At 36.3% G+C, this 25,311-nt stretch overlaps 1 protein-coding gene across 6 annotated transcripts in view; it reads right to left on the bottom strand.

Annotated features, from left to right (window-relative positions):
- pnpla6 (patatin-like phospholipase domain containing 6) overlaps positions 1–25,311 on the bottom strand; it is a 44,857-nt gene that overhangs the window by 10,179 nt on the left and 9,367 nt on the right. For 5 of the 6 annotated variants that reach the window (XM_048196477.1, XM_048196480.1, XM_048196475.1 and 2 more), the window contains exons 2-27: positions 24,649–24,731; positions 19,680–19,733; positions 18,369–18,456; positions 18,061–18,235; positions 17,480–17,620; positions 17,179–17,338; positions 15,326–15,406; positions 14,919–15,047; positions 14,742–14,822; positions 14,469–14,598; positions 12,449–12,523; positions 12,209–12,312; positions 11,884–12,051; positions 11,687–11,764; positions 10,984–11,189; positions 10,706–10,837; positions 9,951–10,074; positions 9,650–9,839; positions 8,312–8,461; positions 6,124–6,187; positions 5,855–6,023; positions 5,429–5,611; positions 5,210–5,328; positions 4,716–4,872; positions 4,478–4,594; positions 3,234–3,303 (exon numbers count right to left, since the gene is read on the bottom strand). In XM_048196477.1, coding sequence (XP_048052434.1) covers positions 3,234–3,303; positions 4,478–4,594; positions 4,716–4,872; positions 5,210–5,328; positions 5,429–5,611; positions 5,855–6,023; positions 6,124–6,187; positions 8,312–8,461; positions 9,650–9,839; positions 9,951–10,074; positions 10,706–10,837; positions 10,984–11,189; positions 11,687–11,764; positions 11,884–12,051; positions 12,209–12,312; positions 12,449–12,523; positions 14,469–14,598; positions 14,742–14,822; positions 14,919–15,047; positions 15,326–15,406; positions 17,179–17,338; positions 17,480–17,620; positions 18,061–18,235; positions 18,369–18,456; positions 19,680–19,733; positions 24,649–24,693 — 3,190 coding nt within the window. In that variant the 5' untranslated portion in view covers positions 24,694–24,731. The remainder of the gene's footprint in view (positions 1–3,233; positions 3,304–4,477; positions 4,595–4,715; positions 4,873–5,209; positions 5,329–5,428; positions 5,612–5,854; positions 6,024–6,123; positions 6,188–8,311; positions 8,462–9,649; positions 9,840–9,950; positions 10,075–10,705; positions 10,838–10,983; positions 11,190–11,686; positions 11,765–11,883; positions 12,052–12,208; positions 12,313–12,448; positions 12,524–14,468; positions 14,599–14,741; positions 14,823–14,918; positions 15,048–15,325; positions 15,407–17,178; positions 17,339–17,479; positions 17,621–18,060; positions 18,236–18,368; positions 18,457–19,679; positions 19,734–24,648; positions 24,732–25,311) is intronic. The other variant, XM_048196479.1, reaches the window with a different exon arrangement.

Raw genomic sequence — 25,311 nt, 5'->3', positions numbered from 1 at the left:
AAAACTGGACAAGACGTGGAGAGAGACAGAGGAGGGAGGGACAGTAAACAACAGGAAACAGATGAGTGAGAATGACAGGGGTGACCCAAAATTCTCAGATAACCCTCTGTGGTTTTAATGGACATCTGGCTATGCCAATCAGACATTTTATTCTAATCAGTATAAACTTGAAAAAAAATAAAAAGAAAAAAAAAGAAAATCACAAAAGCCTGAATGTCGATTCTAACATAACTGTGTGGTTTCTTAACCAAAGAGGGAATGAAAGCTGAATATATCGGCAAACTGCATTTATTAGAGATGTCAATCTAAGCCATGCCAAAAAGGACAAATAAACAGATTAGAAAAGGTGTCAGAAGAGGTGGAAGAGCACAAACAGGGTGAGATTGAGAGATCTGAAGGCTGTTAAGTATTATGGCACACACAACGTTAAACTAAAGAAAGATATGATCATGTGGACTGCAGCTTGTCTACATCTGTGTGATTTGTGTTTCTTGAGGGTCACTTGATTTATAACCACTGACTGACGCTAAGGTGAAAGACTGATTGGAGGCCTGATTTTCAGGAATTTACATAGAATATATGAACTAGAAAATTTTACAAATACAAAGTTTTTCCAGGTCTGACAATCAAACATTTTTTTTTAATAAATTAATATTATTTAAATATTATTCAAAATAATATTTCCATGACTGTGAACTACCTACATGAAGCTAACAAAACTATGAAGGAAAGTGGTTGCTATGGACAATGGACATACACTGCTGTTATACAGTTTATATCATTATGTATATAAATAAAAATAAAAAAATTGACTGGAGAATGCTGCGACTGACCAATCGAAATCAATCAAGTATTCCAGAGAGCCGTGTAATATACACTACCGTTCAAAAGTGTGGGGTCATTAAGAATTTTTTTTGTATTTTTGATACTTTTATTCAGCAAGGTCACATAAATGCCTTCAAAGAAAAAAAAAACTTCCACACTATATTAAGTAGCAGAACCATTTTCAACTAATAATAACAAAAAATGTTTCTTGAACTCCATATCAGCATATTAGAATGCTTTTTTGAAGGATCACATGATACTGATCATGTGACACTTCAGATTTGCTGAAAAATGTACATATTAAAAGAGTTATATTCTTAAATTGTAATAATATTTCCCAATATTACTGATTTTAACTGTATATTTGACCAAATAAATGCAGCCTATTTCTTTAAGACTCTTCTTTCAAAAACATAAAAAATATTGACCACAAGCTTTTGAACAGTAGTGTACATGTATATTAAAATATAATTTAATAAGAGCAAATAAGATTTATGAAAAAGTTACTAAAATAAACAAACATGAATAAACTTCTCTTATTAAATAAGCAGACATAGCTATCAGTCTGCCAATGCCAATAATCTCAATATGGCCACATACTCACATTTAACTACTATTATTCAGTAATCTGTGAAATGAGTTTGAATATGTTACTCTCACATTTTGAAACTGCTTGAATATAGGAAGACATTCTAACACATGGGCACAACCTGACCAGCATCCAGTTGAGTGAAGGCATAATGTTGCAGTAAAGTGTTTGGACTTGTAATTCCTTATTTGTGCAGTGTGAGAATTAGAAGAGGCAATGCTGCAACAGCAGAATGAGGAGGAAACAGCATTAATGGGGCAGGGGGAAGCAAATGGGTAATGCGTTCTGGATCCTACAGACACCACTAACAGGGGTTTTACCTTCTACAACAGCTAATGGTGTTTACTTTGACATGACAAGCATTTAGAATATAATAGAAGGAAAATATTGAGATCAAGATGTGTGAAAAGGACAAGAATGAATGCAAGATTAGCCATTCTATGACAAAAGCCGGTTAAGACGAAAGGTAGGACAGAAGGGAAGACAGAAACTTTGACAAAAAGGGGGATAGAAATGAAGTGGGGGAAAAAAACAGAGACAAGCTTTGTCCTTGCAGTTAGTGAGACATGCAAATTCAACCCCAAAATCCATTTGGGCAAACAGGGGTGACCACATGACCATTATAAGGCCCCAAATCCAGCATTTTACAGCTCTAAACTGTAGCCAGTGTTGTTAACATGAACATTAACTGATCTATCCAGAGTGAATGAACTTACATTACAATATGTCTGTTCCCTGAATTATACATGTTTGACTGAATTTGGGGACCAAACCCAGAATTCAGAGATACAGGATGCCATTGGTCAATCCCAAAATGCATATTAGTGATTATGCATTCAACAAACACAGTAAAGGAAATTAATCACTGCATTAACATCTCGCTTGGGTAAATGCGAGTTAACAGGCAAAATGAAATGGGCATTTTCTAGATCTCTCTTATGGCTTGTTTCCACAAAGTGGTACGGTTCGGTTCAGTTCAGTTCAGTACAGTACGATTCGGGACGGTAAACCCTAGTCCGGCTTGCACCAACAGTACCCTTACTTCATAGGCGTGGTGTATGCCGGAAAGTAGCGATCGACATCATTCTCGCGTGAAGATGAAAGTGACAGTAAACAATGGAGAACATATAGCAGCTTTATTTGAGCAAAGGCTGAAGGCTAAAAAATACACATTGTGTTGCAAAGATATTGTGTTGTCATTTCCCTTGTAGCACGCACAAGTGACGATTCTCTGTCAACCAATCAACTTTCTGCAGTGAGTGTAAATCCACCCATTTGGTACTGGTACTATTGGTACTATTGTGCTAGGTACCCCAACGGAAGGGTCCCAAAAAAGCAATATGGTTCGGAATTAGGGTACGGCAAAAATTGTGAAAAATTACCGAACTGTACTGAACCATACCGCTCAGTGGAAACGAGCCAATAGAAACAATCAGTTATTTCAGACTTTTCAGCAAATTGCACAATCCACATGCAGCATTAGCTCCTCTTTCTTGATGCATGCGATCACTACAAATTCATAACTTATACAATAACCAGACAGCCTGAACATCCCAAATTTCTGTCAAGGTTATGTGTTAACAGTAAACATTTGAAAAGCCCTTTTACCAAAGTTCAGATTTAATAGTATTTAATCACTGCTGTAAAGGGATTTTTTTTCTCATTTTTATATTAATATTTGACATTGACATATACCAAGATTATTTAATTGTTAAATTCATATATTATTAATAATTATTAAAATATTTTTTTATATTCGAGAAGTCAAATACCCCTAACACGGAACCTTGTGGAACTCCACAGTTCATTCATCACTCACCATCTTTATGAACACGCATAGCAGAGGCTGTGATGTCCGTGGTCACGTTGAAGTAAGGCAGCCACAAGTCCTACAAATACAAGCACGAAAAACACATGTCACGCATATGATAAACGCCTTCTTAATTACACCAGCTATTTTAAAGATGAAAAAATGAAAGGTGCCCTAGAATCAAAAATTGAATTTACCTCGGCATAGTTGAATAACAAGAGTTCAGTAGATGGAAAAGACATACATTGAGTTTCAAACTCCATTGCTTCCTCCTTCTTATATAAATCTCATTTGTTTAAAAGACCTCCGGAAAACAGGCGAATCTCAACATAACACAGACTGTTACGTAACAGTCGGGATCATTAATATGGACACCCCCAATATTTGCATATGCCAGCCCATGTTCAAGTCATTAGACAAGGGCAGCCAGTATTAACGTCTGGATCTGTGCACAGCTGAATCATCAGACTAGGTAAGCAAGCAAGAACAATAGCGAAAAATGGCAGATGGAGCAATAATAACTGACATGATCCATGATAACATGATATTTTTAGTGATATTTGTAAATTGTCTTTCTAAATGTTTTGTTAGCATGTTGCTAATGTACTGTTAAATGTGGTTAAAGTTACCATCGTTTATTACTGTATTCACGGAGACAAGAGCCGTCGCTGTTTTCATTTTTAAACACTTACAGTCTGTATAATGCATAAACGCAACTTAATTCTTTATAAATCTCTCCAACAGTGTGTAATGTTAGCTTTAGCCACAGAGCACTATCAAACTCATTCAGAATCAAATGTAAACATCCAAATAAATACTGTACTCACATGATCCGATCCATGCATGCAGCATGCATGACGAACATCTTGTAAAGATTCATTTGAGGGTTATATTAGCTGTGTGAACTTTGTTTATGCACTGTATAACTGCACTTATAGTCGAGAGCTCGGGAGGGCAGGGAACGAGAGATTTAAAGGGGCCGCGCAGCCTGAATCGACGCATAGTTAATGATGCCCCAAAATAGGCAGTCAAAAAAATTAATTAAAAAGAATCTATGGGGTATTTTGAGCTGAAACTTCACAGACACATTCAGGGGACACCTTAGACTTATATTACATCTTTTGAAAAGACGTTCTACGGCACCTTTAAGTAATAATACAGAGCAATTAAAAATGACAAAATATGTGTTTCAGAAACATTGGGTTAGATTTCTGAAACAGATGCACCCCAAAAGAGCTGTGGTGACCTCTCACCTCGATTTGTTTGTCCTCAAAGACTTTGGAGATGCTGGTGTTGAAGGCAGAGCCCGAGAACATGGACGTGATTGGATAAGTGAGATCCAGTACCGTTTTGAACACAGAGTTCATTGCCTAAGGGCAAGAGAAATAGGTTAAACAAACTTAAATCAATTAATAAATCAAGATCTTATATCTTATCTGATTTCTCAAAGCAAGGTAGAGGGTGTGATGGGACAGATAGAGTCAATGTTACCTTGGACCACTCTCTCGCCCTCTGCTTGACCCGAACAGCATTTCTCTCCTCTGCATACAGAGCACCAATGAAAGAGCCGATGGAAGTTCCTCCCACTATGTCGATGGGAATTCCCGTGTCCTCCATAGCTTTGATTACACCAACATGAGAGCAGCCCCTGCAAGATTGAACATTGATTTATTATCATTAACTAAAACTATTATAAACATATTTGTTCATTGAAATAAAAACTGAAATAAAAAATAAATTAAATCTACATAGTAATATTTAAAAAAAAAAAACTAATTCAAATGACAAAAGAATTTAACTACACTTAAATTAAGAACTGAAAATATAAAAATTATATTTAAAAAAATTAATTCAAAATACATGAATGAAACTACGACTAAAGTAATACTGACAAAGACAAATTTGAAAATAAGTGAATTTTAAAAAAAACAAAACCTTTAGTCCATTTTTCAGGTTTGATATAACGATTGCTTGGTGTCACTCACCTGGCTCCGCCTCCACCCAGCACGAGGGCGATGCTGTTTCCTGTGAGTACTCTGGCCAGCCGGGAGAAATCACTGTGTCTGTCTGCAGTCTTCTCAAAAACTTTTTCATATACCTCTCGCTGTATAACACAACCACATCCATACCAAACACAAGGGTTAATAAAAATCTTTGTTCTCTAAAATTTAAATCAACAGGGAGCTAAACATTTTTTTTTTTACCAGTTTGGAGGGGCTTCTTCGTGAGAAGACTCTACGAGGGCACTTCAGGTGAATGTGTCCAGAGCACCAGCTTCGCATGTTCAGCCACTCGACGGTTCTCGAAGGACCCGGCCCATCCTCGCGATGCAACAGAACTAACTGCTTCAGGGCCCGTACCGCTGTGTTCTCCAACATCTGCTCCAGCTGAGTAGGTAAGAATACGGAGAATCAAAAACAGAACCTTTTACCATTAAGTTTGAATCTAAATTCTGATTGGATAATCCATGTTTGGAGCTTTTTGGACACAAATCTGTGAATGCTAGGGGTGAGAATCTTTGGGAATACAGCGTATCGATTAAATTTAAGATTCATAAGTTTTTTAATTCAGGAACAATTTTTTCAAATTCAGAATTTTTACAAATTCAATTAAATGAATCATACAAATACCTCTCCAAGTGCAGGTTCCTGGTCTCCAAGCCCCACAATGAGGATGCAGTCAGCTTGTCGGATGCAGCGTTGAGTCCATGGGGTCATACCGCTGTCCGTCTGATACAGCACTATACGATTAATGTCCTCCTGCTGAGCCAGCCAACCTGACAACCTGTACTCATGGATACTAGAGAAAGAGAAGCAGAGAAGTAACTAAGCCTTCATATTACAATTAAAAGACGCATGACATGCGTAAGTACGTATTGTTGTACTGATATCATATATACCTGTCCAAAGCAGAAGCACCAAGTCTCTCTCTGATGATGTCACTGGTTAGCAGCAGGGTTGGTCCTGTTTGAAGAATGAGAGGGTGTTAAGGCCCTGATATACTTCAAGCGAAATCAAAGAACGAATTGGTGTGACGTCATTTCGAACAAAATAAGTCCAAAACGAAGTTAGTTTCGGAAGTTCAAAAACACCTTCGAACTAACATTGGTCCGTGGAGATTACTTAATAGATAGGTGTGCTTCACCTTCTGACATGGAAATCTTCTCTGGTTCATTTCTTTTTTTCAGTCTAAATTTAATTTAATAAAAGCCTACATTTAATGTTCATCATATAAAGTGATCGACTCTCTTTAGAAAATTTGGACTAAACTGCTCAATTCGTATGGATTCGTTTTACAATTTCTTTATGAACTTTTTGAAGTGTCAAAGTGGTAGTTGCGTAGCTGTCAATGGAGGGACAGAAAAAGGGGATAAAAAAAAAACCTTGGATTTCATCAAAAATATCTTAGGGTGTACTCACACTAGGTGTTCTGAACCGTGACCGGGCGCGTTTGACCCCCAAAGCCTGGTTCGTTTGAGTAGTGGGATCCAGTGTTAATTTCGTCGACGAATAATTTTCGTCAACGACATTTTTTAAAATCTAGTCTAATTTTCGTCAAGGAATGAAAACGAGACGAAAATGAAAGAGAGGGACAATTTGGGAAGATATCCAGACTGCGGTCCTGTGTGGAAGATGCACACATTTGAAGTGTAACGTGCTGATCTAACCGCGGGAAACGCGGCGCTGTTACGCGCTCTACAGGCTCGCTCAGCAGCACTTAAGACTGCTTCGCAATTAATGAATAACGCACATTTATGCCAAGCGATTGCTTATAAGGTAATGTTGATGAATTATGACAATGTTTACTACACAATGTTTATATGGTAGCATGTTTTAGATGGTTGTAAGAATGCATATTTATCACCCTCATGAGCAGCCTGCTACAGTGCAGACTGCAGACATTTCAGAATAAGAGTCACAGTGTATTTCGGGATGGTTTATAATTATTATTTTTTTAAACTACTGTATCTTCTGTCACAGGAAGGTAAGACTAAGAACATTATTTGACACATTATTCAATATACTTTACAAGTATAAGGGTTATTATAGTTAACTAAACCTAAACCCAAAGAAATCTTCATTACGTGAAATAAAAAAGTAAATATATATATATATATATATAAAAACTTATTTTATTTCATCTAGTTTTAAGCTTTAGCTTAACCTGAGGTATTAAAATAACAAACAGAAATAAAAAACTATATAGACATTTAAAAGCAAAAACTAAAAGACTTAAACACAAAAAATTACTAAAACTTTTAACTAAAATTACAATGAACTAAAAATCAAATCTAATAAATTTTTAAACGAAAACTATAATAGTACCTCAATGATAAGTGTGTCAGTCCCTGAAAAGTACAGAATTTTGCTCTTTCGTGTCTTTTTGCACTTGAACGGTCAAAAACCGTCCGCTTTGGTGAGCAAAGTACGGTTGGGTGAACATAAACAGTTTGGGGAATATCAGAAGTACCTATATCAGTGTATAAGATCTGTGTATTGTTAGAGAAATGCTTAATAGTTATCTAATAAGTTAATATCTTATGATATTTAGTTGACTAAAACTAGACTAAAACTAAAACAATTTCCGATGACTAAAATATGACTAAAACTAAATGGCATTTTAGCCAAAAGACTATGACTAAAACTAAATCAAAATTAACACTGGTGTGATCGTTCCAAACCATGCCCGGGCGCAGTTCGTTTAGCCGGCCCTGGCCCGCTTGGAACAGGTGGGCCAGAGCGCGGTTCGGTTGGGCTCGAGCACGGTTCGCATGCTGTGTGAGCGCTAACCGTGCCTGAGCACGGAATAGCTGCTACTTTTGTGTGTACTGCTGTCATCATTACGACGGCAAACATCTTTTTTACTACTCTGATAGTACACTTATCAATTCATGTAATTAATTGGACAATCGCACTCAGGCTCGGTTAAAGGCAACCGTGCCTGGTGTAAGTACACCCTTAATTTGTGTTCTGAAGATGAACGAAGGTCTTACGGGTGTGGAACGATATTAGGGTAAGTTATTACTGACAGAATTTTCATTTTTGGGTGAACTAACCCTTTAAATGTCAATAACTGCTTAAGTGTACCTATGGCGCTGAGGGCGTGGCTAAGCTCCAAATTGAAGGCATTGATTGGCACATCATCACAAACAGGAAGCACGGCCACAGTGGAGAGATTACTGGCTGGGTTAGTGACGTCAGGACTAGATGCCATGCTTGGCAGGCCAAGCGCAGAGCCTAGAGAAAGAAAAGAAAATTTTTAAAATTTCTTAAAACTTACATTTCTTCACTCTTCCTTTGTTTAAACACAAAAAGCTCTGCTTCCTGTTCATTGGCTTACTAGTTTTATCTAAAATTATGAACAGAACTCCTCTCTTTTTCCCTCCTAAGATGATGTTTGCTCTCTAAAATTAACTTTACTGAAGCTTTTAATTTGAGTTGACTGATTAAAGGTGCCCTAAAATTAAAAATTGAATTTACCTCGGCATAGTTGAATAACAAGAGTTCAGTACATGGAAATGACATACAGTGAGTCTCAAACCCCATTGTTTCCTCCTTCTTGTGTAAATTGTTTAAAAGACCTCCGAAGAACAGGCGAATCTCAACATAACACCGACTGTTACGTAACAGTTGGGATCATTAATATGTACGCCCCCAATATTTGCATATGCCAGCCCATGATCAAGGCATTAGACAAGGGTAGCCAGTAACGTCTGGATCTGCACAGGTGAATCAACAGACTAGGTAAGCAAGCAAAAACAATAGCGAAAAATGGCAGATGGAGCAATAATAACTGACATGATCCATGATATCATGATATTTTTAGTGATATTTGTAAATTGTCTTTCTAAATGTTTCGTTAGCATGTTGCTAATGTACTGTTAAATGTAGTTAAAGTTACCATCGTTTCTTACTGTATTCACAGAGACAAGACTGTCGTTATTTTCATTTTTAAACACCTGCAGTCTGTATAATTCATAAACACAACTTCATTCTTTATAAATCTCTCCAACAGTGTAGCATTAGCTGTTAGCCACGGAGCATAGCCTCAAACTCATTCAGAATCAAATGTAAACATCCAAATAAATACAATACTCACATAATCCGACGCATGCATGCAGCATGCATGACGAACACTTTGTAAAGATCCATTTTGAGGGTTATATTAGCCGTGTGAACTTTGTTTATGCAATGATAGAGTCGAGAGCGGAGAGCGTGAGCAATTAAAGGGGCCGCAGCCTGAATCGGCGCATTTCTAATGATGCCCCAAAATAGGCAGTTAAAAAAATTAATTTAAAAAAATCTATGGGGTATTTTGAGCTGAAACTTCACAGACACATTCAGGGGACACCTTAGACTTATATTACATCTTGTAAAAAAACGTTCGATGGCACCTTTAATGTTTGGCTTTTGGGCTAAACGTACTTGAGAAAGGTCCACGGGGCTGTTGGAGGTTTCCCAAAATCTTTTGCCCAAGTAGATGGATCAAGCGCGTCACCACCTGCGGGTATCTTCTCTTAATATTGTTGAGCGTTCCTTCTGGAAGCTTCACCAGCTCGGTGTCTCTGACGGCATGGACGGTGGTGGCACGAGGCTGCCGTGTCAAAGCCTCTACCTGAGAAGAAATAGAGGAAACTCAGGGTTAGCCATAGTTTAGTGATCCTAAATCAGTTTAGACTGGTTTAGACTCTAAAACTTAGGGTTCACGTCAGAGCTTTAGACTCACAACTCCGATGAGATCTCCTCGTCCGTACTCTCCAACCAGCTCCTTCTTCCCATTGGCTTTTCGAATGACGGAACGCAGTCGTCCATTCAGCACAATATAGGTGCAATCGGACTGATCGTCTTGCCTACAGAACACAACAAATTTAATGACTGTTCAAAAGTTTGGGGTCAGTATGATTTTTTTACTTTAATTTAGTAAAGAAATTAAATTTAAATAAATTAAAAGTGATAGTAAAGACATTTATAATGTTTCAAAAGATTACTATTTCAAATAAATGCTGAAGTTTCTATATTTAACAAAGAATCCTGAATGAAAATGTATCACGGTTTCCACAAAAATTTTAAGCAGCACAACTGTTTTCAACATTGATAATATAATCATAAATGTTTCTTGAGCACTAAATCAGCATATTAGAATGATTTCTGAAGGATCATGTGACTGAAGACTGGAGTGATGATGCTGAAAATTCAGCTTTGAATCAGGAATAAATTACATTTTGAAATATATTCAAATAGATAAAAAAATATATAAATTGCGATAATATTTCAAAATATTATTGCTGTTGTTGCATTAAAAAAATATGATTGCAGATCAAGATATTATTAAAAAATAGATGAAAATGTTTATAATTAACAACAAATTACAAAGAATTACATTTGCACTATTATCTGTGATTGTTGTCAGCTAAAAAAGATTTTACTGAACTGAATAGTAATTGATTAATTGCACAAAAATACAGGAGAGAGTGATGGTACCGATACAGAGCCCGTCCTGCTTCAACAGCCATCCAGTCGATGGCGAAATCCATCTGTCGTACAAATGGGGACATACGGATAGCCACGGTGTGAGCTGCACTAAGAACAACACTTGGCTGTTCACGCATGATCCTACAGGGGGCAGCACATACACAGACAATATTACTAAAACTGCTCTTTGGATGTAGATTTGTTCTTTGTTCTTATATTTGCAATAGAGTGTGATTCGATAGACTCAAAGAGTCAAATCAGCTGCAGAACTGTATGGAAACACTCACTCGTAGAAGTCGGATTTGGAGATCTTGAGGAAGGTGCAGTCACGCTCAGCTTTGATAGTGAAGATGAGCGGCTCTCCTGTGAGAACAGCCAGCTGACCTACCATCTCACCCGGCTGGGTCACAAACAGACACACTGCTTCCTGCTTGTCGATCATCTTCTGATAGACGTGAAGACAGCCAGAGAGGACAAAATGCAAACTCACATCCTAAAGAAGGGAAGAGAGAAAAGAAGAGGAAGAAACAGGATAGCAAAGAAGAAACTGAGTATATATGGAGTGATAATGTGGAACTAAAAAAATCTGACCAGTCCAAATCTGATTTTTGTGCATATCAGATCATATTTAGCAATTCTGAATGGCAAAAAATGACTTTTATAAATCTGTTTCAAGCTACAATTTAATTATGGTTTGAAATCCTATTCAAATCTCGTTTCTGGATATTCATTTCAGTCTGAATGCTCCGATTGGATTTTGCATAGCTTTTTTGCTTATCATATCTGAACTGCTGCGATACACAGTGTGGACAGTCAATCATTTACATCAGATTCCTATCGGATACACAAATAATCAGACTTGGACTGCCAGTGTGAACATAGTCCTAGACTGAAAGGAAATACAAGCATTTGATTCTTCAATACAAAATGTTTGCCGACGAAATTGGGCAGCAGAGAAAGAAAGGAAAGGAGATTAGAGAGGATGAGCACCTGGTCTCCCTGTCTGGCTAACACAGATCCAGCTTTAGCATGATGAAACGTCACCCTCCCATTCAGCAGTGTAGGGTCCTGATGATGAAAGAGAGCATATTAGGAAAGAGGGTCAACAGAGACACAGGTTTGACCGTCAGAAATTATTGATTTCATTTCACTGAACAATGAACTGTACCACACAAACACAGATATACCTCAATCCTCATGAGTTTGAGAATCTCCTTCTGGGCCTCCTCGAACAGCGTAGCGTTAGGTCGTCCTTGAAACGGGCAAAAAATGTTATCCATCCCTGACTCCTCCTCAGGATACAAATACACACTTGAAGGAACCTCGTCCACCGTCACCTTCCTCTCACGCTGCTCCTGAGACACAAAAGCATGATGTCTTTACATTTTACTCTCAATGTTTCAAATCTTTTTGTCTGGCTCATTCTAACCTAAAATCAAAAGATGTATTTTTTTCTAATTCTTATTCTCAATGATGATTCCCAGATGTTAAATATGAGTAAAAAAAACTCACTCGTGTGAAAGCAGGTGGAGTGGGAGCGCCATCTTCGGCAGATACAGAGATACGGCCTCTCTCGTATGCCATGTCGAAATCTGAACGCAGACTCTTCTGCATTCCTGTGCCACACGTATATGACAAAAAGAGATTATGAAAAGGTCAGCAGTAACATCACAGTATGACACCAACATAAGCACAATACACTTTACATTTCTACATGTTTCTATATTGTATAAATTATGTGATTATGCTTACCCGCGATGTCTACAGGCATCGATATGGTCCTACTGAGGGTCGGTATTGTGCCGCCATCCTTCCCATGATCCCCACCTGCGGACAGGGGTGCATCATCAAAACTCTCACTGTTAAACAAATGTAAAAGCCTAACATCACTCAACACAAACACCTAGATAAGACTCGCACTGGAAAGTGTTTTACATAATTAATGAACTAACCAATGCTTATCAAGATCGATGACCTAAAAAGTCCACATGGTCTGATTTTCAGAAGTGCGTAAACTACTAAACTATTAGCATGAGGCTTCCTTAATAGAGTGCAACAGTGCCCGCCCCCTTTTTTAGTGGCGCTGGTTCTGGAAGTGTTTTTTCCATTAATTTCTCCCATAGGGATTTTAAAAGTCTTCGTTAAAGAGTTATAAGCCATGAATCAAGTCGGACTAAAAGACAAAGGTACAAGACTGTGTACTTAACGGCTTTTATGAGGGAAAGAACTACAATCCCATGAAGCATTGTGATTAAAATAATTGAATATATATATATATATATATATATATATATATATATATATATATTTAAATATTTTGAGAGCGCAGAGAGATTGACTAAATTACATTTGCAGTGCTTCATGGGTGAAGCTAGCATTTTGCTTTTTCAACTCTCTGACTGATTGGTGTAATTTTCTGTACAGCATTATGGGTAATGTAGTTTTTTCACAAGGAATTCTGCTGTTAAAGGTGCCCAAGAATGCTTTTTCACAAGATGTAATATAAGTCTAAGGTGTCCCCTGAATGTGTCTGTGAAGTTTCAGCTCAAAATACCCCATAGATTTTTTTTTAATTAATTTTTTTAACTGCCTATTTTGGGGCATCATTAACTATGCACTGATTTTTTCAGCGCGCCGCCCTTTTAATTCGGCTGCCACACGAGCTCTCGATTATATTACAGCACATTTACAAAGTTCACACAGCTAATATAACCCTCAAATGGATCTTTACAAGATGTTCGTCATGCATACTGTATGCATGCTTCGAATTATGTGAGTAAAGTATTTATTTTGATGTTTATATTTGATTCTCTATGAGTTTGAGGCTATGCTCCGTGGCTAACGGCTAACGCTACACTGTTGGAGAGATTTATAAAGAATGAAGTTGTTTATGAATTATACAGACTGCAAGTGTTTAAAAATGAAAATAGCGACGACTCTTGTCTCCGTGAATTCAGTAAGAAACGATGGTAACTTTAACCTCATTTAACAGTACATTAGCAACATGCTAACGAAACATTTAGAAAGACAATTTACAAATATCAGTAAAAATATCATGCTATCATGGATCATGTCAGTTATTATTGCTCCATCTGCCATTTTCACTGTTGTTCTTGCTTGCTTACCTAGTCTGATGATTCAGCTGTGCAGATCCAGACGTTACTGGCTGCCCTTGTCTAATGCCTTTCATAATGTTGGGAACATGGGCTGGCATATGCAAATATTGGGGCGTACACCCCGACTGTTACGAAATAGTCGGTGTTATGTTGAGATCCGCGTGTTTTCCGGAGGTCTTTTAAACAAATGAGATTTATATAAGAAGGAGGAAACAATGGAGTTTGAAACTCAATGTATGTCTTTTCCATGTACTGAACTCTTGTTATTCAACTATGCCGAGGTAAATTCAAATTTTGAATCTAGGGCACCTTTAAACACAATTATTTTAAAAATAAGCTGGAATAATGTGGGCTGATGCTTCAATAGAAGCAAATACCATGGATTTATATAATTTCCCTATGGAGAAAACGAGTTAATTTTTACTTTTAAATATTAATTTATTTTATATAAATTTATATTTATAATTTTTTAAAAAATATTACACTTTTTGAATCAATTTATTTTTAGGACTAGTAAAATGTTTTGCATTGTGAGATTAGTCATTAGATTCTCAACTGATACACAGAAGAAAATATAAATAATATATAATTATTTATTTGCATTAAAGTAAGGAAAAACAATGTAAATATGTGGGAATTATGATATTCTGCCTCACCAGTAGCATTTTGGACAGCGGCCTCACGGTGTTTATCAGGAACGGTGAGACTGCCAAAGCGTTTGCTGTGTCGTACGGGACTGGAGCGTGTCGGATGAGGAGAGAGAGGAGAGGGACGAGGCTGCATGTCCTAAAGGAAGGCAGACAGAAGAAAATATCTGAAGATATGTTGGATACTGTAAAATATTTTAACCTTTACTATATGACTTACAATACAACCAATCATGAGAAACAAAGTGTATGTGTATCGAGTGTAGATGCGTGTTGACTCACATGGCTGAAGAGTTCGTTGGTGAGCCCCAGGTAGTTGTGCAGGGCCAGAACCGTCACTCTCTGAAGACGGACCATGATGATCTGCAGTGAAGACACAACAGGAAGCATATTCTCAGTTACTTGAGGTATCCTTACTGATAACAATGAAATCTTTTGAGCCGTCTCATAAATCCAGACCTGAACCACTCGCACAAGACTCTCTGGGTATTTCTCAAAGATGGACAGAAAGGCATCAACTGGCAGTCTGAGGACAGTGGACACTTCTGCCGCTCTCGCCGAGACGGTTTTATATGGTCTCTGGTGACCCTGAAATACACAAAAATGTTCAAAGCACTTTCATACTTGAATTATGCATAATATCCAGAATATGTAATCTCCTGTGAGCATTTTCCAATGTAAAGTGCTTTTTTTTTTAAACAAAAATTGCTATTTGACCTTTTTAAGGGAACATTTAAAAGAAAAGGGAAGTGAAGGAGGAAAAGGAAGTGAAGGAAAATATCAAGAAAAAGAGAGACAAAGGTTGTTTAATGCATTTTATAAAATAATTATGTTACACAGAGAAAGGAATTGTGGGTGTGACTTACTGTGATGACATCAAGGATGCTCAGTAGACTGTGAACACTGTCTCCAGGGAAAACCTCTTTGACCACTCCATCCTTCCCATCCTTATGAGAGAGAGAGGTCAGTCAGTATAGAGTTATTATAATATTTATTATTATTATAAAATTAAAACCACAAAAAAAATTGGAATACTATAATAAAAGTACAATGTAAAAAAAGGTATCAACATAATAAGTGCATTATATCAAAAGATTAAAGGTGCCATCGAATTGAAAATTGAATTTCAGTACATGGAAATGACATACAGTGAGTCTCAAACTCCATTGTTTCCTCCTTCTTATATAAATCTCATTTGTTTAAAAGACCTCAGAAGAACAGGCGAATCTCAACATAACATTGACTGTTATGTAACAGTTGGGATCATTAATATGTACGCCCCCAATATTTGCATATGCCAGCCCATGTTCCCAACATTATGAAAGGCATTAGACAAGGGCAACCAGTAACATCTGGATCTGTGCACAGCTGAATCATCAGACTGAATCATAGCGAAAAATGGCAGATGGAGCAATAATAACTGACATGATCCATGATAGCATGATATTTTTAGTGATATTTGTAAATTGTCTTTCTAAATGTTTTGTTAGCATGTTGCTAATGTACTGTTAAATGTAGTTAAAGTTACCATCGTTTCTTACTGTATTCACGGAGACAAGAGCCGTCGTTATTTTCATTATTAAACACTTGCAGTCTGTATAATTCATAAACACAACTTCATTCTTTATAAATCTCTCCAACAGCGTAGCATTAGCCGTTAGCCACGGAGCATAGCTTCAAACTCATTCAGAATCAATGTAAACATCCAAATAAACACTGTACTTACGCGATTAGACATGCTGCATGACGAACACTTTGTAAAGATCCATTTTGAGGGTTATATTAGCTGTTTGAACTTTGTTTATGCAGTGATAGAGTCGAGAGCTTGGGAGGGGGCGGAGAGCACGCGATTTAAAGGGGCCGCAGCCTGAATCGGTGCATTTCTAATTATGCCTCAAAATAAAAAATTAATTTAAAAAAATCTATAGGGTATTTTGAGCTGCAACTTCACAGACACATTCAGGGTACACCTTAGACTTATATTACATCTTGTAAAAAAACGTTCGATGGCACCTTTAATGTTAGTAAATAGTAGTTAAAGACACCTAATATAAATTTCAAAATTCCATACTTTTCCATATTTGTTTAAAATAGAGTCGCTTACGGTAAAGACAAGTTTTGCGTAATGAAAATGTGAATTCATTGAATTAATTAATTCATGTTCGACAATCACTAAATGATCACTAAACTTTTGACATGAAAACACTCTGCTTATATGATAAATTTATTTTTAAAAATTCTTAATTTTATATTTTAGAAAACTGAACAGGGTCAGTTTATTTTCTTTTTTCCATACTTATCCATACCTTGAAATTACTTAAATCAAATTCCATACTTTTCCATACTTTTCCAAATTGCGTAGGAACCCAAATAAAATTAATAAAACATTTTTTAAAAAATTAAAATTTTTGTTTAGTTTAACAAAGTATTGAAATATCTGAAACTGAAATAAAAATAAATACAAATATACAGATCAACAAAAACAACAAAAATAACAAAAACAACAAATTACATTCAAATTGAAATGAATACAGAAAAAATAAATATAAAAACTAATTCAAAATATAAAAATCTAGTCACACTCACACACAAATAAGCACATACACAGATTGCAGTGCCTTATATTCATTTTGCCACAGCAGTGTTCACACACACACACACACACACACACACACACACACACACACACACACACACACACACACACACACACACATACCTGTCCAGTAAGACACAACTCCAGCTTGCCATCCTGTACTACATATATGCTGCTATCAGGCTGACCAGGTCTGAAGACATATTCACCCTGCTGGAACTGCAGAAACACCATGTGTTTACACAGCTCCAGAAACAACGGCTTCTCAAAGTGACCCAACACACTATGGGAGAGAGAAACAGAGACACCAGACCAAATACATACATTATATGTCATATTTTACATCATAATCAAGTGTTTCATTTCACTCATTTCGATGCGAATAAAACTCATATGTAACACAACGACCACAATGGGAGCGTACCGCACGTTCTTGAGCATGTAGAGCACCTCAGATGGCAGGTGAGAGTTGGCCACGTCAAACTCTGTGAGATCTGCCTCCAGCACTGACGGAGGAGGTTCCTTCATCTGCAGAGTGGGCACTTCCTTCTTAAAGCGCAGGATTCTGAGGGACAGAGGCATGACATGATGCTTGGGAATCTTCTGAGACAGTAAAAATGACCAAATATAGTGGTGCATGGATGACGTCAAAACCCAGAAGACTAATTTGTCACAGGTTCCCGAGATTTTCAAATGGGGTTTTTCAATTTATGAGAAAAATAAGGTCTGTGGTAAACATAAGTTGATGATACTTGCAACGTAAACTGGACACACACACCCCAAACGTGCTTATCTAGTTACTTATTAGAAACATGTTTTTTAAAAAGGTTCAAAATTTGCATTTTTGATATGGATGTGTGTTTACGTTGTAGAGCAAAACGTTCAAGTATAGTCAAGTTATGTTTACCACAGACCTTATTTTACTCATAAATTGAAAACCCGCATTATAAAACCCCACAGGACGTCCTCCCTGCACCACTCTATAAAGACACTACAGAAACTCACTTTTTGGCAATGTTTAGCATCTTCTGTTTCTTTTTGAGGCGGGGCCTGGACGAGGAGGTGGAGCCCACCAGTGAGGAAGTGGACTGAGACACCTTCCTCATAATCTTCCTTCCATAAAACAAGACTTTGTCTCTTTTACGAAAACGATACTTCGGGGCTTCCTGAGCCTCGAGTTCTGAGAGAACACAACAAATAAGATAAATAAGATAGGAATGTTCTGAAATCTAGATTACTTGATCACTTTAAAGAGCTTAGACAAAGGTAATAAAATAAATATTCATTTCACAAATGAGTTTTTGAGAACTAACTGCGGAGCTGCATCCTGCGCAGGACAAAAAATATGAGGACAGCGATGAGAAGGATGGCGACTCCAGCGCCGATTATGATTCCCACCACCTGTACGGGAACAGAAAGAAAGAGAGTGATGTTCAGTATGAGATATATGTGTGTGAGGTACAGTATGAGATACGTGTCATGAAACCAAGGTTGGGCAAAAGTCTGTGACGAGTCACACAGGTACTGGGCTACCCCGCAAGGGTTGTCGTCCCGCTCGGTCGAAAATGTGACCGTGGGCAACAAAACTAGTCATAATTTGCACGGGTATATTTGTAGCAATAGCCAACAATACATTGTATGGGTCAAAATTATCGATTTTTCTTTTATGCCAAAAATCATTAGAATATTAAGTAAAGACATTTTGTAAATTTCCTACTGTAAATATATCAAAAATGTAGTTTTGTGTGTTTATATGCATTAATGACTTAATTTGGACAACTTTAAAGATGATTTTCTCAATATTTTGATTTTTGATATTTTCATCAGATTCCTGATTTTCAAATAGTTTTTTCTCTGCCAAATATTGTCCTATCCTAACAAACCATAAATCAATGGAAAGCTGATTTATTCATTATGTACTTGCTTATTATATAAATTTTTATACATTTTGAACACAAAAAAAGTTACATAGTGCACCTTTAATTTTAATTAATGGCAACATTTAATTTAAATTTTTGAAAATAGATAATGACTTCGAACTTGAATCTGGAAAAATAAAGCAACAATACTGTTCAAATGTCTGGGGTCAGTATGATTTTTTTTTTTTTAGAAATTAGTACTTTTAAAAAAGTGACAGTAAAGACATTAATAATGTTACAAAAGATTTATATTTCAAATAAATGCTTCTGTTTTGATCTTTCGATTCATCAAAGAATCCTGAAAAATGTATCACGGTTTCCAAAAAAATATTACGCAGCACAACTGTTTTCATTTTCAAAATTGATAATAATAAAAATGTTTCTTGAGCAAAATCAGCATTGCCATCATGGAAAAAAAAAACATTTTAAAACATATTAAAATAGAAAACCATTATTTAGTTATATAGTAATAATATTTCACAATGTTACCATTTTACTGTGTTTTTGATCAAATAATGAATCATTCTTAAAATAAAATAAAATAAAATAAAATAAAATAAAATAAAATAAAATAAAATTACAGACCCCCAAAATAATATAATGTTTCAGGAAATACCTCATATGTCATGTGTATGATCACATGTTTATTGGTAATTCATAGTGAAAGATTATAAGACATAAGACTATGATTCAGTGTTTACTGACCATGCTGGTCTGCAGCTGATCCTCCACTAAACTCTTGATGTTTCCAAACCCGTCCTGCCATAAAACACACAGGATGTAAGTATAACCAGATTTGGATAAGAACACAACACTGGGGTTAAAAAGGAGAACATGAGAACATGAGAAAAAAGACTAACTCTAGACATGGGTCTATGAGAGACAGAGAGGACAGGAAGAGAAATCTGCACAAGAAAAACCCATCAAGCACAACCATATTTTCCTGTCCCTTCAACTCTCTCCTTCGTGCCGTCATTCCTTCAAGCATTCCCACTCTGTCACTCTTCTTCTCACTCATTCCTTTCTTCTCTCTTTCTCAGCTTATTTATTTTCAATAAAGCATTGTTAACAAGGCCCACAGTGTATCTGAAGTGAACAGCAGAACTGTTTCTAGCTTCTGAATAATAATAAATCTTACACAGACATACATATGACAAAACACTGCCAAAATCATCTTGTTTTACTGTAAAATATCTCAACATCCTTAAAACAAGATCAGTTGAGAAGACCATTTGTCTATGATAAAGAGACTATGAAGCTAATTCATCTTTAACTAAGCATGTTTTTCTTGTAAAGATTTTTTTTTGCAGATTTTATTTGAATTATGTTTAAAGAAGGGGAAAAAACAAATGGGGAAGAAAAATAAACTTCTCTAAAAACAAGTCTTAATATCTTATGCAGTTATGCTACTCAAGTAAATTTTCTTGTTTAAGAATGTGTACATTTAAAAAAAAAAAAAAGTTTTTTTTTTTTTTTAAATAAAAAAAATGTATTAATGACTAATAAATGTTGTTTTATTGCAGTGAGAATGATGAAAATTACCTTAAGTTAGTACGCATTTTATATGAGTGCAACATTCTTCTAAATGTTGAAGTACATTAAAACAGAAGTGGTAGATTTTATCAGTGTCTGTTGAAAACCACATAACCATGTGAAAGTTAAAACATCCTCTGAATTTATTAAGACATACTTATTGGCGACTTCAGAGTGTGCGGTATTTAGAATCTCTCTCAAATGTCACTCACAATTGTGTTAAAGGACTATCTGCCCATTGTATTAAAGGGTTAATTTACCCAAAAACAATTCTGTCATTTATTACTCACCCTCATGTCGTTCCACACCCGTAAGACCTTCATTCATCTTCAGAACACAAATTAAGATATTTTTGATGAAACTGAGAGGTTTCTGATCCCCAAGAGAAAGCAAGGTCCAGAAAAGTAGTGAAGACATCAAATAGTCCATGTGACTACATTGGTTCAACCTTAATTTTATGAAGTGACGAGAATACTTTTTGTGCAAAAATAACATCTTTATTCAACAATTTTTTCCCTCCCATGTCAGTCTCCTACACTATTCACGTTGTAAACACAGTGCAGCGCTTCCGTGTTAATGTCCGATGTAGAACCTGGAAGCGTTGCACTGTGTTTACAATGTGAACAGTGTCAGAGGCTGACAGGAAAGTACAAAAAGTATTCTCGTTGCTTCATAAAGGTTAAGTCACATGGACTATTTTAACGATGTCTTTACTACTTTTCTGGACCTTGAATGTGGTAATTACATTGCTTTCTCTTGGGGATCAGAAACCTGATCAAAAATTTGTGTTCCGGAGATTAACGAAGGTCTTACGGGTGTGGAACGACATGAGGGTGAGTAATGACAGAAATTTCATTTTTGGGTGAACTAACCCTTTAAAGGTGCACTTAGTATTGCTTTCGTCAACAAAAATTGTGACTAAATATCGTCGTCAACGAACCTTTATCACGTGATGAAAACGAGACGAGACGCGACGAAAATTCTACTCATGTGACGAATGACTATAATTAAACGTATAATGCAATATTGTTGACGAATAAAAACAAGACTAAATGTGGTTTACAAAAAAAAACCTCTAAAAAAGCCTTCAGGTCTTAAAGGGTTAAGAGACATCTCAAGGCATTATAAGGTATTATCTATAAGGTAACAATAATATAATAAGATAACCTTGTTTGAAATGGGTTTGGCTAAAAGAAAATTTTGGTTTCGTCTATAATACTAGGTACTTATACTATATTGACTGGGTTAAATAGAATTGCATTACTAAAAAGAGACTAAAATACAATTTTCATTGACTAAAATCAGGTTTTGTCGACTAAAACTAGACCAAAATATCATCAGTTTTCGTCGACTAAAACTAGACGAAAATAGTCATGGATAATTCTGACTAAAATAAGACTAAAATGCTCAGACTTTTAGTCGACTGAAACTTGACTAGACTAAAAAGAGTATGAACGTGACTAAAACTAATAAAAACTAAAATGACCGCTTGCACAAAGACTAGACTAAAACTAAAATTAAAAAACAACACTCGGTGCACTAAATATTTCAGGGGCTATGGAGATAAATGAGTAGCGTGATCTCAGCTGTACAATGTACAATGCCCCATGTACAATAAATGTAGACTTTTCTAGGCCACTGATTTTAATACTTTTCACATTAAAAGGGTTAGTTCACCCAAAAATGAAAATTCTGTCATCAATTACTCACCCTCATGTCGTTCCACACCCATAAGACTCACACATCAAGCAAGTACAGTTCAGCTTATGTTTACCATATTTGAGAGCTCTATGTATGGTTGCTGATCAATGTTTGTATGTGAATAAAAGCCTTGAAAATATTATTACTTAGAGCACCTTTAATATACCTTAATATAAACTGTTTATGGACTTAGATATGCTTTGATAGGCCAACATTCACAATGATGTTTCGTAAGCATATACGCCTTTGCGATCTGTAATCTTTGGACTGAGATATGGATTTGCGCAATTCGGCATTTCAACTCCAGGAAGAAATTTGCTGGGCAAAACTCTAAACTCTCACCTTCCCCATCATGACAGAGCTAAAAAAGCTTTCTAAACAAGTCACATGATCAGATTAGCTGCAGACAATCTGCCCAACTACAAAACACAGCTGCCAAGGATCTAAACAAAGAAGATTTGTGAGAGAAGGTGGTAAAACAAAAGTGAACAGCTGCTGATATTGACGCGTGAACAGATTGGTGAAAGTGGGGTTGGGTTTGTGAAGGAACGTGAATGAGGTGCAAGGTGCATGATGGGAAAGCAGTGCAGCTGCTTGTCTGTATGTGTGAAATAAGACAATCCGCAATGCGAAAGAGTCCAAAACTTGAGGGATATTCACATTATGCCTAACTATGGATAATGGCTTTTTTAACTCAGGTCTGAGAAACGTTTTACATTAGTAATTTCGCACAAGAGCAGTTATGGCTTCAAAGGTATTAGAGATGCACTGGTTGACAGGCCATAAATTGGTTTTTAGTTTTATTTTGGTGGATATCTATATTTTAGACTTGCACACAAACTGCATTGCAATAATTTCACAAAATGTCATTTATGTGGAATTATTACAAAATCTGTAAACAGGACGTTAACACAGACCAGAGACGGGACACGATGAAGATGGATGCAAAGAAGAGAACTCTGTACCGGGCACTGTTTGCGACGCTCAAAATATTGGAAGAAAAATATTAAAGGTCCCGTTTTTCGTGGTTTTTTTTGAAGCTTTGATTGTGTTTATAGTGTGCAATATAACATGTGTTCATGTTTCGCGTGTAAAAAAAAAACAGTATTTTTCACATAATTTACTTCTCTGTATACCGCTGTTTCCACTGTCATAAAAACGGGCTGATGACTTCCTTGTTCTATGAAGTCCCTCCTTCAGAAATACGTAACGAGTTCTGATTGTGCCAGCGGTTCCTGTGTTGTGATTCGACAGCTCTGAGCGCACCGTGCCGGAAAAGTCACGCCTCTTACCATAACGTGGAGATGCACGCGCTCAGTGTTATTGTAAACATGTCTTTAATTTTACCCTATCAATTTGAGCCGGAATCAGACCCGGTGATTGGACTGTGGGATGAAAATAACAGCGTTTCGACGACATGGCGACAAACACACTCTACAAACGCAACTCTTGTGTATTCCTGTGGGCGGAGGTTAGTCAAAAAACTGTTTTAGTGACGTCAAGTAAAGAAGGAAGTAGAGGGATGTAGTCCAAACTGGCCGTTCGATGTAGGCGACTTCTGTTAAATAAAATATCTCGCTTGGCATTGAACTTTGAGCTTTAAAATTTTACAGATTTTATTTATACTCTAACAACAACATTACACACTAACTAAAGTTTGAAACATGGGATCACGAAGAACGGGACCTTTAATATTGAATTGGGGGTTGGGGTTAATATGAATGTATCTATGAAGGGAACTGACTGTCTTCAGAAAAGTTTTGATGACATTTTTTCCTCTTACCTCAATTTAAATGAGTGTTTATTACTTTGTGTACATCAGTACCCAAAGAAACGCTTTATCGCTGCTGTTCCATAAGCACCACCAGCCTGTCTGCTGTTTTTATTTTGTGCAGGTGTGTCTTATGCAGCATAATTTCACAAATCTAAATTCAGACCATTCTGTTTTTGCTTTAAATCTTCAAGTTATACAATCTAATTCAAATAAAAAACAACTGCTCATGCTACACATGTGTAGAATCTTTGTTTGAATCGTGATTAAATGCAGTCAGTGATTGCCTCTAATTTCAAATAGCTATAGATATTTTTGTTTAAGGCTGGTTTGCCTGTTATAGAGCAAATAAACAAATAACTTTGCTTAAAGACGAAAAATGGAAACAAGTATTGGAATTGGCCAGTTAGTAAAATTAGCCATGAAAAATCATGATCGGTGCATCACTAAAAAAGATATAGTATAGGAAATATAAACACAGAAGCAGATTGGGTTAGAGATGTTGATAGATAACAATCGAAGACATGCAGAGAGCTCAGGAAATTGGGCTAATTTGTCTAATTAAATACTCCATTGCACTCACATTGAAACTTCTACAAAGCTCAGACTGAGAGGGTAAAGTTATGTGTATATGTGGATTAGATAAAGCATTAGGGTGGTGCTGCTCACCTCTGAAGGTTCTGCAGACTCGGGGCCCGATGTGCTCTGTCCCATTCTACCTCAACGCACAGCTGGGCCATCAACAACAGGCACTGCAACACACAGCAAGACAACAGGCTTCATGCAACATGCAAAGATCACCATCACGCACATTCAGTCAGGATCACTACAGGCTGAAATAAAAGATCTTTACGCATGTGTTCAGTTCAAGTCCATGCATATTACAGGGATTATCTGGATGGATTTTAGTACAAAAAAGAAAATGGCACTAGATTAAAAAACAGATCATGGATGATTATTAGTCAACACAGCTTCTCAGCCACGCTAAAATACACAATATAGTAACAGCTATTAGTACTAACAGCTAGGGCATGCAATTTGCTTAATAGAAAATCTTAATAAAATTTGTGCCATTAATATTTTAAATGACGTATTACACATTTTACAGTGTTATTGTAAAAACTAAATTAAAAAAGTGTTTCACTAATTGAAATAATGCTGAAATAAAATATAAATATTAGATCAAATTTAAACTTAAAAAAACTTTTTTTTTGAGAATCGTAATTTTTTGTTTGTTTGTTTCAAATAGAGATCATGATTTTCTCATGATTCTAACAAGACAACTAAACAAAATAACATGTAATTTAATAGAGGTTCTGACTAAAATGTTAA

This window comes from Megalobrama amblycephala, linkage group LG7, assembly GCF_018812025.1.
Source record: "Megalobrama amblycephala isolate DHTTF-2021 linkage group LG7, ASM1881202v1, whole genome shotgun sequence".
In the NCBI taxonomy this organism is placed as follows: domain Eukaryota; kingdom Metazoa; phylum Chordata; class Actinopteri; order Cypriniformes; family Xenocyprididae; genus Megalobrama; species Megalobrama amblycephala.
This window is presented reverse-complemented; position numbering and strand designations above follow the sequence as displayed.